At 44.2% G+C, this 14,438-nt stretch overlaps 3 protein-coding genes across 8 annotated transcripts; 2 read left to right on the forward strand and 1 right to left on the reverse strand.

The window, feature by feature from the left end:
* The first annotated feature begins 506 nt into the window (after positions 1–506).
* Positions 507–4,115, forward strand: LOC128751170 (cytosolic 5'-nucleotidase 3-like). Its single transcript, XM_053852026.1, has 9 exons — positions 507–789; positions 1,079–1,186; positions 1,249–1,318; positions 1,383–1,429; positions 1,719–1,804; positions 1,879–1,968; positions 2,080–2,242; positions 2,322–2,522; positions 3,073–4,115. The coding sequence occupies exons 1-9, from the start codon at positions 787–789 to the stop codon at positions 3,181–3,183; spliced, it is 879 nt and encodes a 292-aa protein (XP_053708001.1). The 5' UTR covers positions 507–786; the 3' UTR covers positions 3,184–4,115.
* On the reverse strand, positions 2,727–7,672 carry LOC128751168 (peptidyl-prolyl cis-trans isomerase FKBP10-like). 6 transcript variants are annotated; one of them, XR_008413227.1, is made up of 11 exons: positions 7,429–7,672; positions 6,920–7,065; positions 6,288–6,477; positions 6,074–6,219; positions 5,826–6,015; positions 5,618–5,763; positions 5,368–5,557; positions 5,158–5,300; positions 4,920–5,083; positions 4,291–4,388; positions 4,079–4,223 (listed from the first exon to the last, which is right to left on the reverse strand). XR_008413227.1 is itself a non-coding variant. In XM_053852020.1 (10 exons), the coding sequence occupies exons 1-10, from the start codon at positions 7,611–7,613 to the stop codon at positions 4,035–4,037; spliced, it is 1,689 nt and encodes a 562-aa protein (XP_053707995.1). In that variant the 5' UTR covers positions 7,614–7,672; the 3' UTR covers positions 2,727–4,034. The 6 variants fall into 6 exon arrangements, 5 of the variants coding, with proteins under 5 accessions (XP_053707995.1, XP_053707998.1, XP_053707997.1 ...); XM_053852020.1 differs by lacking the exon at positions 4,291–4,388 and having other exon boundaries at positions 2,727–4,223; XM_053852023.1 differs by lacking the exons at positions 4,291–4,388; positions 7,429–7,672 and adding an exon at positions 7,193–7,383 and having other exon boundaries at positions 2,727–4,223.
* Positions 7,473–13,720, forward strand: p3h4 (prolyl 3-hydroxylase family member 4 (inactive)). The gene is made up of 7 exons (XM_053852025.1): positions 7,473–9,185; positions 10,376–10,525; positions 10,591–10,762; positions 11,266–11,394; positions 11,457–11,602; positions 11,851–11,934; positions 13,407–13,720. The coding sequence occupies exons 1-7, from the start codon at positions 8,568–8,570 to the stop codon at positions 13,551–13,553; spliced, it is 1,446 nt and encodes a 481-aa protein (XP_053708000.1). The 5' UTR covers positions 7,473–8,567; the 3' UTR covers positions 13,554–13,720.
* Positions 13,721–14,438: the final 718 nt, after the last annotated feature.

Here is a 14,438-nt window from a genome sequence, read left to right on the forward strand (position 1 = left end):
ACTTTGATATGGCTTCAAGATTCTCATATAAAAAGTACCATCAGGGAACAAAGGGTATATTTAGGATTTTGTCTTTTCTGTTTCCCATATTAATGCATAATGCAATAACATATCTGCTCACTGCAATGTCGACGGTAATATTACTAGTGGCTGGACATGTACTTGAGAGAATATTCTTATATAATAACTCTTATGTCTAGTTGCACTTTAACTGCCACCAGGCGTGTTATAAATGCATCATATTGGAAGTGTATTGGTAACGTTTGTCCCACAGAAAAATATAAAATGCACCATGTGTTCGACAAAACGATCTTTTTTACCATAATGTACAACAAAGTATACAGGTGCCGTTGTTTAAATAAACGCTACAATATTAGTTTACATGGGGAAACCTTGCGCAAACAGGTAGGAACCTTTGAACGGGTCTCCTTTTCTACGGACGTTTGAGGGATCGGACCAGTTGTCTGTTGTTGCGTTTACAGCCCAAATATAGTGTCGTTTAATACGATTTGATTTCATTATTCTTCTGGACCATCGTTCTATATCACTTTTTTTAAATCATAGTCTTACAATTCCATATTGCTACCAATAAATTCCACACAATATATAGTGTTAATAGCACCACTTATACGCTACTTTCGAATTACGTCGAAAGAGTTCCCAGCCTCAAAGAAGCCGTGAATGCATCTCGAGCGTTGTGTTGGTTCTGTTGTCCTCCCGTCAAAATAAGTGTTTTTTTGTTAAACTAATGCCCGTTTGAAAACTATTGTTAAACACGCAAAGGAAATGGTAATTATATGACTTTGTATTTTTTTGTGGATAAATTACGGAAATAAATGTGTGGAAAACACGTAGCTAGCATGTTATTAGCTAACGACAGCACTGTGTTTTACTGTCATGAGCTGGCGTTGTATGGAAGTCGTGTTTTAACCGACAGAAACACAGTTTGCAGTCACACAATGCACATGGAGATACCTCGTAGTTGCACGACTCTGTGATTAAATTATCGTGTAGCAACACACTACGCTTTGTAGTGGTACCATGGCGTGTCTCCTAAGAAAGCCTCATGTTTTTCAAGGACTCGCAGATACCAGAGTTGACCAAACCCACCGTTTATATGAAAGACCCCAAGAAAGTAGGCGAGATCCTGGAGTCCATGTTGAAGGCTGGGTCAAACACATTACAGGTAAAATGTTTTGTCCTCTATTGATGGAATTGTATAGGTTTCTGATTCTGCTCTCCTTACAGATCATCTCAGATTTTGACATGACTCTAACCAGATTTGCCTACAATGGGAAAAGATGTCCGACCTGTCATAGTAAGTTGTAGCATGTTAAGTTTAATATACTTGAATGTAAAATGCCCTGTTTTTTTATTGACAGATATTCTTGACAACAGCAAACTTATCTCTGAGGATTGCAAAGTGAAGGTAAATATTTGATCTTCTTGTAAGTATGCATTTTATTCTGTCATTTCAATGTCATGTCAGGTACTAGGAGTGGAGCGAAGAATCAATCTAAGATATATGCCCCTATAACCTGTACTGTCTTTCCCCAAACAAGCATATGCTAGGTTGTGCATGTAATTCCTTTCCGATTGTGTTGTGTAACTTAGGTTTGAGGATGAAAAAGCAAGCAATGATCCCTTATTCCCGATCATAAACTTCACTCCAGAGCTGCGTTTTCATGTCGCCTAACTTAACATCTTGTCTATTTTAGCTCCAGGAACTGCTTGACACATACTATCCCATAGAGATCGACTCTTCTCGATCAATAGAAGAGAAGTTGCCTTTAATGGTGGAGTGGTGAGCAGCTAAAATCACAGAGAATACATGCTTTAGTATTTTGGGATCCGTAAAGCTTCTGTTTGACTCTGTAGGTGGACCAGAGCTCATGAGCTTCTCGTGGAGCAGAAGATAAAAAAGGATCTTCTGGCTGTAGCAGTGAAGGAATCTGAAGCCAGACTCAGGTAAATCTACCCCCAAATCATGATGACTTTATTAAATGTGCATCAATAAGTTCATCAAATGTGGTTGCCAAGCTACTTTTTGGACGCTCACATTCACTCTTGTCTCACAAGGGACGGCTTCAAACTCTTCTTCGACCACCTTTGCTGGCACAGCATCCCCCTGCTTATCTTCTCTGCTGGGATCGGAGACATCCTGGAGGAGGTCATCCGCCAAGCAGGGGTCTTCCATCCCAACGTTAAAGTCTTCTCCAACTACATGGACTTCGATGAGTCCGTGAGTGATCCATTCCTGAATTGAACTCTCTGTGGTCGCAGCTGAAGCTAATGCAGGTCCCTGACTCTTCACACCACAGGGCGTGTTGAAGGCTTTCAAGGGAGAGCTCATTCACATCTACAATAAAAGAGAAGGTGCGCTGCTCAACACTGGGCACTTCCAAGAGCTCAGGACGCGACCTAATGTCCTGCTCATGGGAGACTCACTGGGAGACCTGAACATGGCTGATGGGGTGCAGGACATAGAGAACATCCTGAAAATTGGCTATCTCAACGACAAGGTGAACAAATACACACACAAAACATCTTCACGCACTGTGAATCTACAACTCTGATTTACTTGATGTAAATTGCTGGCTATTGAATTGAATAAGAGGGAAGGCACTCAATAATATTAATATGATAATATTCCATTTCATTGATCAGTCTTTATTATATTATTTTATATCCTGTATACAGTTTAAAGATTGTACAGGACTGTATAAGACTATGAAAAAAAAGGACAATAAATTATAATAACCATGAAAAGATCAATAGTATTTGAAAAAAGAAGTGAAAATGACAGCCATAAATTCATTGTACAATGAAAAGGTCAATGAAACACTGAATAAATACATGATTTTTTGAGCAATATTTAGATACGATAACTTGATCAAAAAGGTTGCAGTGGCAGTTTTGACCACATGAGGGCCACACACAGGCTGCAGATTGCCCGGTGAATTAACCCCTTACTGCCTGGCTTGAGCTGGAACCAATGTGAGGCTCAGAAATGATCTGGTTTTACCTGCGCTCTGCTGAGACAGTTACATTCAGGAATGGTTATGTTTGCAGGTGGAGGAGAGGAGGCAGTCATACTTGGACTCGTACGACATTGTCCTGGTGAAAGACGAGACCCTTGACATCCCGAATGCGGTCTTGCTCTACCTCACTGGCAACAAATGACCGGTAACCACGGCTCACATCTCACCCCGGCGCGCATTTCCTTTTTATTTCCTCTCATCTGCGTTTCCTTGAGTTCTCCTAGTTTATGTTCGTGTTAGTCGTGTGTTTTCTCATTTGACATTTGCTCCGTCCACCGCCACAGTGGCTGTGTGAGAATGTCGGTTCCATCCGAGCTAACAGCCATCACTCTTCACAAGGCTTGGTCTTATTTGCCGGTCGCACAAGGGTTCACTCTAGTAACCATTGCACTCCTCCATGTTGCCTGGCTGTCCAACCCAACTCTGGAGCCAACAGAATGTTGTCTCTTGTTTTATCTCGTGGTTTTATTCATGTACATCAGTGACACTGTAACAGGAGACTGATCTCTGTACATTTGTAAGACTGACTCACTGACTGCAACTGAGGCTCTTTCGATTTTAGAATGTCAAATCCTAACACAACACACTTGCTATCCCACCGAGGAGTGAACCTGCTCCCTCACACAGTTTTAAAGGCCTTTACGTCACGTTTTGCTTACCTCATCTGATGTGAAATAAAACATATCAACAAGTTTGGATCATATTTTCCTCATAGCTTTGTCTGCGTAGGATTTTTACTTTAAAAAACTACCGTCTGTTATTACTTTACATTAAAATACTGACAGCTTTGTACCCTCCGTCAACTGTACGACCAGTGGTTCTTAACAACCGAGAAAGGTTTCGTCAATAAAATCTCTTTTTTTAATTTAACATTCCAGAGAGGGCCCTGCCCCAAACCTAGGTAGTCAAGTGCTCATTCACAGTTTGGTCATCAGTCCACACACACACAGGTGTGCAAGACAAACGTGCGTGTCGACGCCGGCCTGCTCTTGGCTACAGCTCGTCTCGTCCTTGTGCGTCCAACGTCTCGTCCGTCTGCACTTCCACCTCATCGGGGGAAATGTAGCCGTCTCTGTTACGGTCCTGATTGTTGAACATGTCTGCGATGATGCTGCCAGCATCCACTCCTGGCCGCAGTCGACCTTTGCCCTCTTTCACCTGTAGCATGATGAAGTCTGAAAACTGGAGATAGGAGGTGAGACTTTTAGTCACACGCAAGTAAACAGGCAGAGCCACGGAGTACTGATACCTTGTTGCTGTTTGTAAATACAGACTGTTTGTATCCATACTTTAGACAAGTAGAACTTCTAAATATCTGCACTATAGATCCGCTTCATTTCTCCAAACCTGCTTTTATAGAAGCACATTGTCACACGTGAAGATGAACACCAGATGTCCTGACCTATGTGAAATATAAAATAAACTTCTATCTCAATCCCATACTTTAAATACACTCAGGAAGCCTCATGGACCTGCAGCATTAGGTGTGAGATGAAAAGAGACGCAGCTATTGGTCACAAGTCAACCACATGAAGTTTGACTGAAGTTTTGCAGCTTCAATGTGGAAATAAAGTGGACCCAAAGCTTTCGTCCGAAGTGGGATGGATCAAGTGAGCGCATGTCTCGATTAGTTTCCGAACCCCTCACTGCTGGAGTGTTCCCAGGTTTAACATCTGACTGAGCATCTCTATGATTCGAGGAACCTCTTAGTGAGCGTGTTTGTCGGATTCACTCAGTAAATACAGGACGGTTCAATGTTTCAAGGGACAATATTGAGGAGAAAAGGCATGAAGAGGTGTCAGAGTCATGTGAACCAACCTCACCTACTGGCAGAGAACAGAGTTTTGAAGCAGTTCATTCATGGAGACGACCTCTCACCTCCTGCAACTGGACGACTCTGTCGTTATTGAGGTCCATGGATGGGAAGAGCGGCTCGGGGCTGTCTTCAAGCCAAACAAACATGAAGCCTGGTGGAACACCTTTCTGCAGATCGATCAGCTCCAGCTGGAAGAGGAGCACTGCATTGCTGGGAACACTGCCAGCTGACAGCAGGACACATGGAGCATTATGAAGGAGGCCTGAGAAAACGCTTGGTCCAGGCGAGCTAGGACGCTACCTCCGTTTTCACCGTGTGCAAAGTGCGGCGGCACCACCACCTCTCTCCTCTCGCCCACACACATGCCGCTCAAGCCCTGCTCCAGGCCGTGGATCACCTGATCAGCTCCCAGCGTGGTGACGGACGGTGTTTCGGAATGATCCCTGGAACACAGTTCGACAGTGAACACACAGAAACAGTGCGGCAGAGCGAACAGTAGAGGGAGCTCACGAGGAGTACAGCAGGGTCCCGTCCATCAGGGAGCAGTTGTAGCGATACTGGAGGAGGTCATCTGCCTCGCTGATCGTGTGACACTCTTGAGGTTTGTGTCTGCTTCTGATCTCCACTGGATCTTTGGGGTTGTGAAAGTCGACCACGATGATGTCAAAAACCAGCACAGCCGAGCTCGGGATGAGGCCACCTGCAGAAGTTCACTCTGAATATGTAGTCAGCAGATTATCTGGGTGCACCTCTCACTTACTGACTCCATTTTCCCCATAGGCCAGATGAGGAGGAACGATGACCCTCCTCCTCTCACCCATACACAGTCCCACCAGAGCTTTGTCCATCCCTTTGATCACATAGCCCTCGCCCACGTAGGTGTTGTAGGTGCTGTTCCTCCAGTAGCTGCCAGGTCAAGATACGGCGGTTAGACGTTTGCCTGCAGCCTCCCTGGGGGTCGTGTTCACCTGGAGTCGAACAGCGTCCCGTCCTGGAACGTGCCGTTGTAGTGGTAGCGGACGTAGTCTCCTGAGACTGTGGTGCGAGTGCAGCCTACTGGTCTCTCCTTCACCTCTATGGTCACGTCGTCCTTAGGGTTGAAGACATCCACTAACAGGACCTCATAAATGAGTGAGGCCTGGGGAGGAATCTGACTTCCTGTTGAGGGAAAACACCCTTCACCATAGGCTCCCACTTTACAATGAACATGCAGTACCCAGTCCAGTCTCTCCATAAGCCAGGAAGGGTGGGATGATGATAACCCTCCTCTCTCCAACACACATGCCGAGGAGGCCTTCCTCCATGCCTTTGTTCAGGTAGTCCTGACCCAAGTACGTGTCGTAGGTCATGTTCTTGGAGTGACTGAATAAAAACAAGGTGTCTGAGAAATGGGGTGTGTTTGTGGGAAGCGCTGATCCGGGTCCTCGTACCTGGAGCCGAAGACCTCACCGGTCAGAAGAGTCCCGTTATAGTGGTACCGCACGAAATCCGACACGGCGGTGGTGCGGTTGCATCCCTGTGGCCTGTGAAGCGTTCGGATCTGGACTCGATCCGCCGTGTTCCAGAGGTCCAGCAGGAGAACGTCGTAGACCAAAACGGCGTCGGGAGGGATCACACCACCTTCAGAGAGATTCAAACCAGATCACACCTGTCTGATCTGGTTTGGTTGTGCCGCAGTTGTTCAACCACACATGTGTCAGAGGAACGGATTAACAGTGAAGGCAATCCTTCCTAAACAATGAAGAAAATACACTGTAGATGCCCTTTCTTGGCTCTATAGAACACATATGGACCACATGCTTACATGTCCCACCCTCACAGAGAAGGTGAAGAGTTGGTCAGAAACGGGTCAGACCAAGTTGTTGTACTTAAACTGCAGTTTTCCTTTGAAACTAGCTTTCCACATCTGCCTTCTTTTAACATAGTAGTGCTGCATGTGGTGACCAGAGACACTTGAATCCTGCCCCCAGGCTATAGATGACGGTGTGATAGGAACCAGCCAGATCAAGTACTGGGACAACCACGAGCAGGAGAGACCTCAGCGGAATGAACAAATGTCTACCTGTTCCGACGCTCCCGTACGCCAGGTGTGGGGGGACGGTGATCCTCCTCCGCTCGTTCACACACATGCCCACAAGACCCCGGTCCATTCCTGCGATGAGTCGTCCTGAACCCACCTGACTGATGTAGGCCTTGGCCCTGTCATGACTGAAGAGCCACTCAGTCACAAAAAGGGGGGGCTCGACCGATACTAAGATTCATTTTGAAAGCTGAAAAGAAGTTTTTCAACTGTGTAAAATGTAGTTTTAAATGGGTTTAAACGATGCTGACTCACTGTATTCATGGACCATTAACTCTGGAGAACCGCCCCGGTCTAGTTGTTTATGGGTGAGTGTGAGAGAGTAACAACATAATAATAATCCAAAGCGTCGACACGTATGCAGGCATCAAATTGATATGACAGCGTGAACCTTCTGCCTTCAAAATAAGACGCGTCAGAGAAGACGCGCACAGTTTTAGTTCTCAAATTCTCATCGCCGATTCATAGTTCTTCATAGAACAACACGTCACCTCGAGTCGAACTTCTTCCCGTCCACATGAAAGGTTCCGTTGAAGTGGTACCGGACAAAGTCTTCCGTCTCGACCTCTCGTGGACAGTAAGTCGGCATGTGGTACCGATCCACCACCACGTCCTGCAGCGGTCCTGGAGCGCACGGGACGGAAAGGACTTGGAGGACGAGCAGGAGGACAAACATGGTTCGGCTTCACCAAGAAGTTCCGAGGGAGACTGCGGGAGGAGCTGGAGCAATCTCTGCAGCACATCTGGAGCTGAAGGCGAAAAGCACACGCTAATATGCACCACTTCCGGTAAATACTTTCAAAACAATAAAAGCACTCGCTTCTAAAAACATGAAAACTTGCGTATATAAAAAGCAAAGTCGAATCGTTTAAATATCTATAAGCAATGAAACATCATTCATTCATAGAATATGTGTAGAAGTCAAACAAAATTTGCGTTAGACATACAAACGTGACAATATTTATTTCTAGTTGAAATATATTTATGTTTATTCCATAAATTCAATGTTGCAAATTTAAAGGTGAAAGAAAAGTTAATAGTTTCAAGTTTTCTTTATTAATTCATGTATCTATTCTGTCGTCTGTCTATTTTGAATATGATATATTTTGTTCTAAAATATTCAAAATAGGTGGAGGCTTTTAGACTTATTGGGCATTTTTTACATTTGAGCTGACGATATCGAAACAATACACGTTTTTGTCAGCCATTTCTGCACTAACGATGAAGCGCTGCATCGTTAGCGTTTGGTGCTCGGTTCGTCTACAAAGGATTGAAGCTTGACCATCACAGAAGCGCATTAGTGCGGTGAGAGACGGAGTTCTGCAAACGTGTTAAACCAAGTCCAAAAATCTGACCGCAAATTTGACCTGAATTAGACATGACAGAGCACAAAAGCTGCCTCCACAGGACAGAGTGTGAGTGAGAACTGCGGAGGTGCATTAGGAACCCCACATTTTTCTTATTTGCCTTCGAGCAAAGTGTCACGTTTGGACTCGTTTTCCGGCGGACAAAAGAGCACATAACTCTGGACGTAACCTGAGGGAAGAGTAGACAGTTTATACTTTATAACGAATAGTTATGATTCCTTTAAAAGTAACACTTTTTGGAGTAACTATAATGTCAGATTGGGATGAGATCTTCACAGCCATTGAAACAGGAAGTGATGTATCCAACCGCCAATAGCGTTTTATTTAGAAGGTCTGAGGCGGATGTTGTCGTGCCCCGAACCCCGGTCTACGTGCGCTCAGTCTGTCTGAGGAAAGTTCTCCTCACTCTTGTCTTCACGGCCGTTCACAACCCGGCTGTCGCTGCGATGCTCCCGCTCTTCCTGCTCCTGGCTCTGGTCCCGGTCCAAGCTCAGTATGAGAAGTACAGCTTCAAAAGTTTCCCGACTAAGGACCTGGTGCCGCTGGACTCTGCCTACAATCACGCCCTGGAGCAGTACTCCGCGCAGAACTGGACGGAGAGCATCAAGTATCTGGAGCTGAGTCTGCGGCTTCACCGGCTGCTGCGGGACAGCGAAGCCTTCTGCGGCCGCAACTGCAGCTCCGTCAGCCGGGAGAGCGACTCTCCTGCCGGCGGCGACTGCAGCCTCCGCGTCGTCCGGCACATCCTGCTGAGGGCTGCGTGTCTGAAGCGGTGCAGGTCCGAGTTCCCGGTCTTCACCCTGGCGTACCCGAAGAAGCAGCTGCTGGACTCGTTTGAGAAGCGAGTCCCGTATCGCTACATCCAGTACGCGTACTTCCAGGTGAGAGGCCCGAGCCACCGACGAGCCCCCACTGCGGTGCCACGTCTCGTCTAGTGTTTCCCCCCCAAACAAGCCGGCGATTCTTCAGGAGGGGGACCGGGTTCTGCTGACAATGCAGGAGCTGCAGGAGCCTTCTCATTGCCACTCTCACTGCGGTTTATTGTCGATAAAGGTGTCGCTTTTCACAACCACATTTGGTAGTTTTTAAAACTGTAGTGTGGAGGGTTGGTGACGGTGCAAATACTACTACAGAAACAGAAACCATAAACTATATCAAGTGATGTATGACAGGTTTAAATAAGGAAAAATTCTACGCGTCAGTGTAAATTGACTGACCATGTTTTACAAAATGTTCATCATAAATATGGCACGCATCTTGATACAGGAGTGATCTATCTATCTGTCTATCTGTCTGTCTGTCTGTCTGTCTGTCTGTCTGTCTCTCTGTCTGACTGTCTGTCTGTCTCTCTATCTGTCTGTCTGTCTGTCTGTCTGTCTATCTGTCTGTCTGTCTGTCTGTCTGTCTGTCTGTCTCTCTGTCTGACTGTCTGTCTGTCTCTCTATCTGTCTGTCTGTCTCTCTATCTGTCTGTCTGTCTGTCTGTCTGTCTGTCTGTCTGTCTGTCTGTCTGTCTGTCTACCTGTCTGTCTGTCTGTCTGTCTGTCTGTCTGTCTATCTATCTATCTATCTATCTATCTATCTATCTATCTATCTATCTATCTATCTATCTATCTATCTATCTATCTGTCTATCTATCTGTCTATCTATCTATCTATCTATCTATCTATCTATCTATCTATCTATCTGTCTATCTATCTGTCTGTCTGTCTGTCTGTCTGTCTGTCTGTCTATCTATCTACCTGTCTGTCTGTCTGTCTGTCTGTCTGTCTGTCTATCTATCTATCTATCTATCTATCTATCTATCTGTCTGTCTGTCTACCTGTCTGTCTGTCTGTCTGTACACTGCAATACTTTAGGTCAGCTTTGAAAAACAGATCGAACTCTTAACTCTTAATTCTGAATATAACTAAAGTAAACTTTAAGAACAAATGCACGTGTGTTTCATTTAGGATGGTAGACACTTGCAGGAATGTCACGGCTACATTTTTATATTGGTCACATTTCCTTTAAATTTAAAAAGAAGTGTCACAGTCGTGTAAAAAACCAGCATCTCTTGTGACCTGCCTCAGATCAATAACGTGGAGAAGGCAGTGGCAGCGGCCCACACGTTCCTGAAGAAGAACCCCAGAGATCCATACCTGACCAAGAACATGAACTACTACAAGACTCTGTTCGATGTGGAGGAGTACTTGATCGATCACGAGGAGCAGCCGTACGAGGTTTGCTCTTGTATTGCATGCTCCGTATTGGCAGTGCGACGCCTAACTTGTGTCTGCGTTTGCAGAGTGTGTTTCTGAAGAGCGTGATGCTGTACAACAGCGGCGACTTCAGCAACAGCGCCCGCAACATGGAGCAAGCCGTCACTCAGTATTTGGAGATCCACAGTCAGTGTCTGGCTGCCTGCGAGGGCTCCTACGAAATCTTAGAGTACAAAGATTTCTACCCGACTCTGGCAGGTGAGTAAAGAAAAGTTTTATGGGGACTTGAAAATGAATTCAGGAGAAAAAAACGTGACTGTCCTAAATCTCTATTAATGTTGTCCAATTCATTTTTGTTTTATTTTTTTATTTTTTGTTTTCTTGGGCATATATTTTTTTACCAATAAAAAAAAAATGCATGTTTTTTCAATTTTCTTTTTTTGCCTTTTTTTACTGGGTTACTTTACTGTATGTTGTTGTTTATAGGGCCATAAGTATAGAAAATACATAAATATATATCTTAATATTGCCTATATCTAATATGTGCTCAGCTTAACAGGCTGTAAATATTGACCAAAAACAGCAAATAAATCAAAACACATTATGAGGGAACTTGTGTGCTTCAGACCTTGGCTCCTGCCCTCGCGAGTCGCTATGTGTCAGTGAGATGACGCCATTGAAGGTGACACACAGTGTCCTGGAAAAAGCAACACACTTTCCTGGTTCCTGGTTTATTTTAATAACGTCTGTCGTCCACGCAGATCTGTACACTGACGTTCTGAAGTGTAAAGTGAAGTGTGAGGAGAATCTGACGCCCAGTGTGGGCGGATTCTTCGTGGAGAAGTTCGTGGCCACCATGTATCACTACCTCCAGTTTTCTTATTACAAGTGTAAGTACAAGATTGAAGACACACGATGGCAACGTCTTACAAGAGTTCTGGGTTGTTTACAGTGAACGACGCGAAGAGTGCGGCGCCGTGCGCGGCGAGCTACATGCTGTTCGACCCCAAAGACGAGGTCATGCAGCAAAATATTGCGTATTATCGCTTCTACCGGCAGCAGTGGGGCCTGACGGAGAGCGACTTCCAGCCCCGACTGGTGAGTGACAAGCAGCCGGCTGTTAGAAAGAGGCGCCTCGGCGCGAACATTATCACGAACGAAGGGCCGTAATTTGGATCCCATAATTGTTTGCCTGCCGCTGCGCTGGCTAAAGCCGCCTGCTCTCGTAAACCCAGCTGACCCGCTTCAAGCTCAGTGTGTTTTTGAAGGCTCCAGACAGAGCTGCGGACAGACACTAAACCAGGAGAAAACAGGCCAAATGAGTGTGTTGGGCTTTGTGTTTACAGGAGGCTGCGACGTATTTTAACCAGACCACCAAGCAGAAAGAGATGCTGGACTTTGCTGTCCACTACCTCCAGACGGATGATGAGGTACGGTTTGGGCTGGGCGGTGCGTCTGTGGCGAGTCACTGTGTAGCCAAGAGAAAGCAGAAAAATGAACTGAAATCACTTCAGTAGTAAAACAACTCATACCACAGTAGTTTCTGGGCATTTTAAAGTACTATTGGACCCAACTACAGAGTCAGTCTTCTCCACGTGGCTGAAACCCGATCCTCCCCCCGATCACTTGGTCTCGGGTCGACTCCAGGTTTGTTTACTAGGAGTGACAAATGGTGTGAAATGCCAACAGAGCTGGAAAACATGGCCTCTTCAGTAGCCTAAAAAAGGAAAAACTACACACAAATAAGTGAAAACCGCACTGAATGACAGCAGTATTTTACAGCCAGTACAAATTAATAAGCAAAACCTAGCATCTTATGAACAATATTTCCAAGGAACATCAGTCATTCCAGTGACTTGAATTACTCGAGTGATCGTGTCAGTCTTATTAGAAAATGTGGGCGGGGCGACCACTGAGCATCACATGCCTAGCTTGATAAAAAGGATAAAAACATTTTAAAGCTATACATTGAAAAGGAAAATTCAGCTATAGTTAGTGATGAGGCTTCATGAAACAGTGTCCTCATTTCAGACCACTAGATGGCACTGTCTGCAGGGTTTGGATTGGAACCACCATTTCCTCTGAATGCTCACATCATTTTTAAAAAGAGAGCACCACCTACTGAGCTCTTAAGATGAGGACACCGTGTCATGAAGCCTCATCGGCCCGTGACCAGCTGAGGGACGAATGGAGAAAGGAGGAAGAAAAGAAAGTAGAGGCTAAATGTCTGATGATTTAGATGGAGTGAAGCAGACACAAGTTAAAACCTCCAACATTTACAAAAATGATGAAATGAGAAGATATATTGCAGACACGAAAAAAAAAGTAAAATGTAAGGGGGAAAAAAATGAAGAAATAAAAAAATCTAATTGTGAGTGACAGGATAATGAAAGCTTTAAAAAAATTCAAGCAGAAAAAAAGTCATCTTAAAACAAAGATAGCAGTACATTTCAATGAGGAAAACAATTTCATTCACTGAATGAATGAATTGAATATAAAACATTTCATTCACTGCGTGATATATATATATATATATATATATATATATATATATATATATATATATATATATATATATATATATATTGATATATATATATATATATATATATATATATTGATATATATATATTGATATATATTGATATTATATTTGAGGTGCAAGGAGATGTGCAGCGGTAGAAGGGAGAAGACCGGAAAAGCAGAGGGGGTGAAGTTTTCCAGCAGCAGCGTGTGGTATGTGGCAGGGAGGTGTTGACCACTCAGGCTCGGCCACATCAGTCCAACTCCTCCCAGATCAACACACGGCCCAGGCCCGGCCGAGTGTCCCATTACCAGCGGCACATGTGGGAATGTAATGAAAGTGAAAGTCAAACACTGTGCTGTTGTGTGCCGCCTACAGGGTGTGGTGAGTCCAGAGGAAGTGGCCGTTCACTCCGAGCATCCAGACGCTGAGTTCGAGGGAATGGGAGACTATGAGGAGTCCTTCTTGGCTGACTGGTGGCAGGAGCCCAAAACCAAGTGGGACACTGGGGAGGTTGCAGACTGAAAGGGAACCTTCAGAACAAAGTGACGATGGACAGCTGCCAAACCTGACCTGAGTCTTGCTCCTGGGCCGGGTTTCACTCGACATCCTGCAGGCCTCCTGAGGGTCCCAGTTCTGCTCGTGACTTTTATTTAACATCAGCCAGAACAAGGAACATATTTTTGTGTGAACTGGTGATTTTCAACTTGTTTTCTCCTAAATTAAAATCATATTTTAATATATGTGGACTTGTTTTGTCATTTAATCCCCGCATCGTTTTTGATCTCGATACTCTGTGCTCACCAAAGTTTGACAAAGATCTGAAGCCGTAGCCGTCAAGCGAATATTAGACACTGCGCTAATGGCTACACACAAGGTTCCTCAGAAATTTTGGGCAATTTGGAAGTCGTCCACTTTTGAAAATAAATAAATGAAATCGAAATAATTGGAAGAATTGTGGAACCTGTTTGAATGGTTGTGTTTTCATTTTACATTTATTTATTTAATAATATATACATGCATTGAAGGATTTTCTTTTTGAATTTATTATATTTATTTGTAATGAAATAAAAATGAATGGAACAAGTGTGTTACATAGGCAGTGTAGAATAATTGAAGAAACAAAAAAATAGTTCGGACTACTGTTCTAATGACTACATACAAAGATTTGTCTGAAGCATCTGTTTGGGTCTATTTTCGGTTGTTTTCACCCATTAAATCCAAAATAATGTGACAATTTAGTGACATATATGTTGTGTTGTTTTATAGAGTAGCTGTTATTAATTTTCATTTAATTTAAAATAAAAAATAAATTTTTTGTTTTATTTAAATTTTAATGGCGACACAGGAGGATTCTTCAGCAATTTTCAGCAACAAATTTTTTTTAAACAATGTCTAAATAATTGGAAC

This window comes from Synchiropus splendidus, chromosome 19, assembly GCF_027744825.2.
Source record: "Synchiropus splendidus isolate RoL2022-P1 chromosome 19, RoL_Sspl_1.0, whole genome shotgun sequence".
In the NCBI taxonomy this organism is placed as follows: domain Eukaryota; kingdom Metazoa; phylum Chordata; class Actinopteri; order Syngnathiformes; family Callionymidae; genus Synchiropus; species Synchiropus splendidus.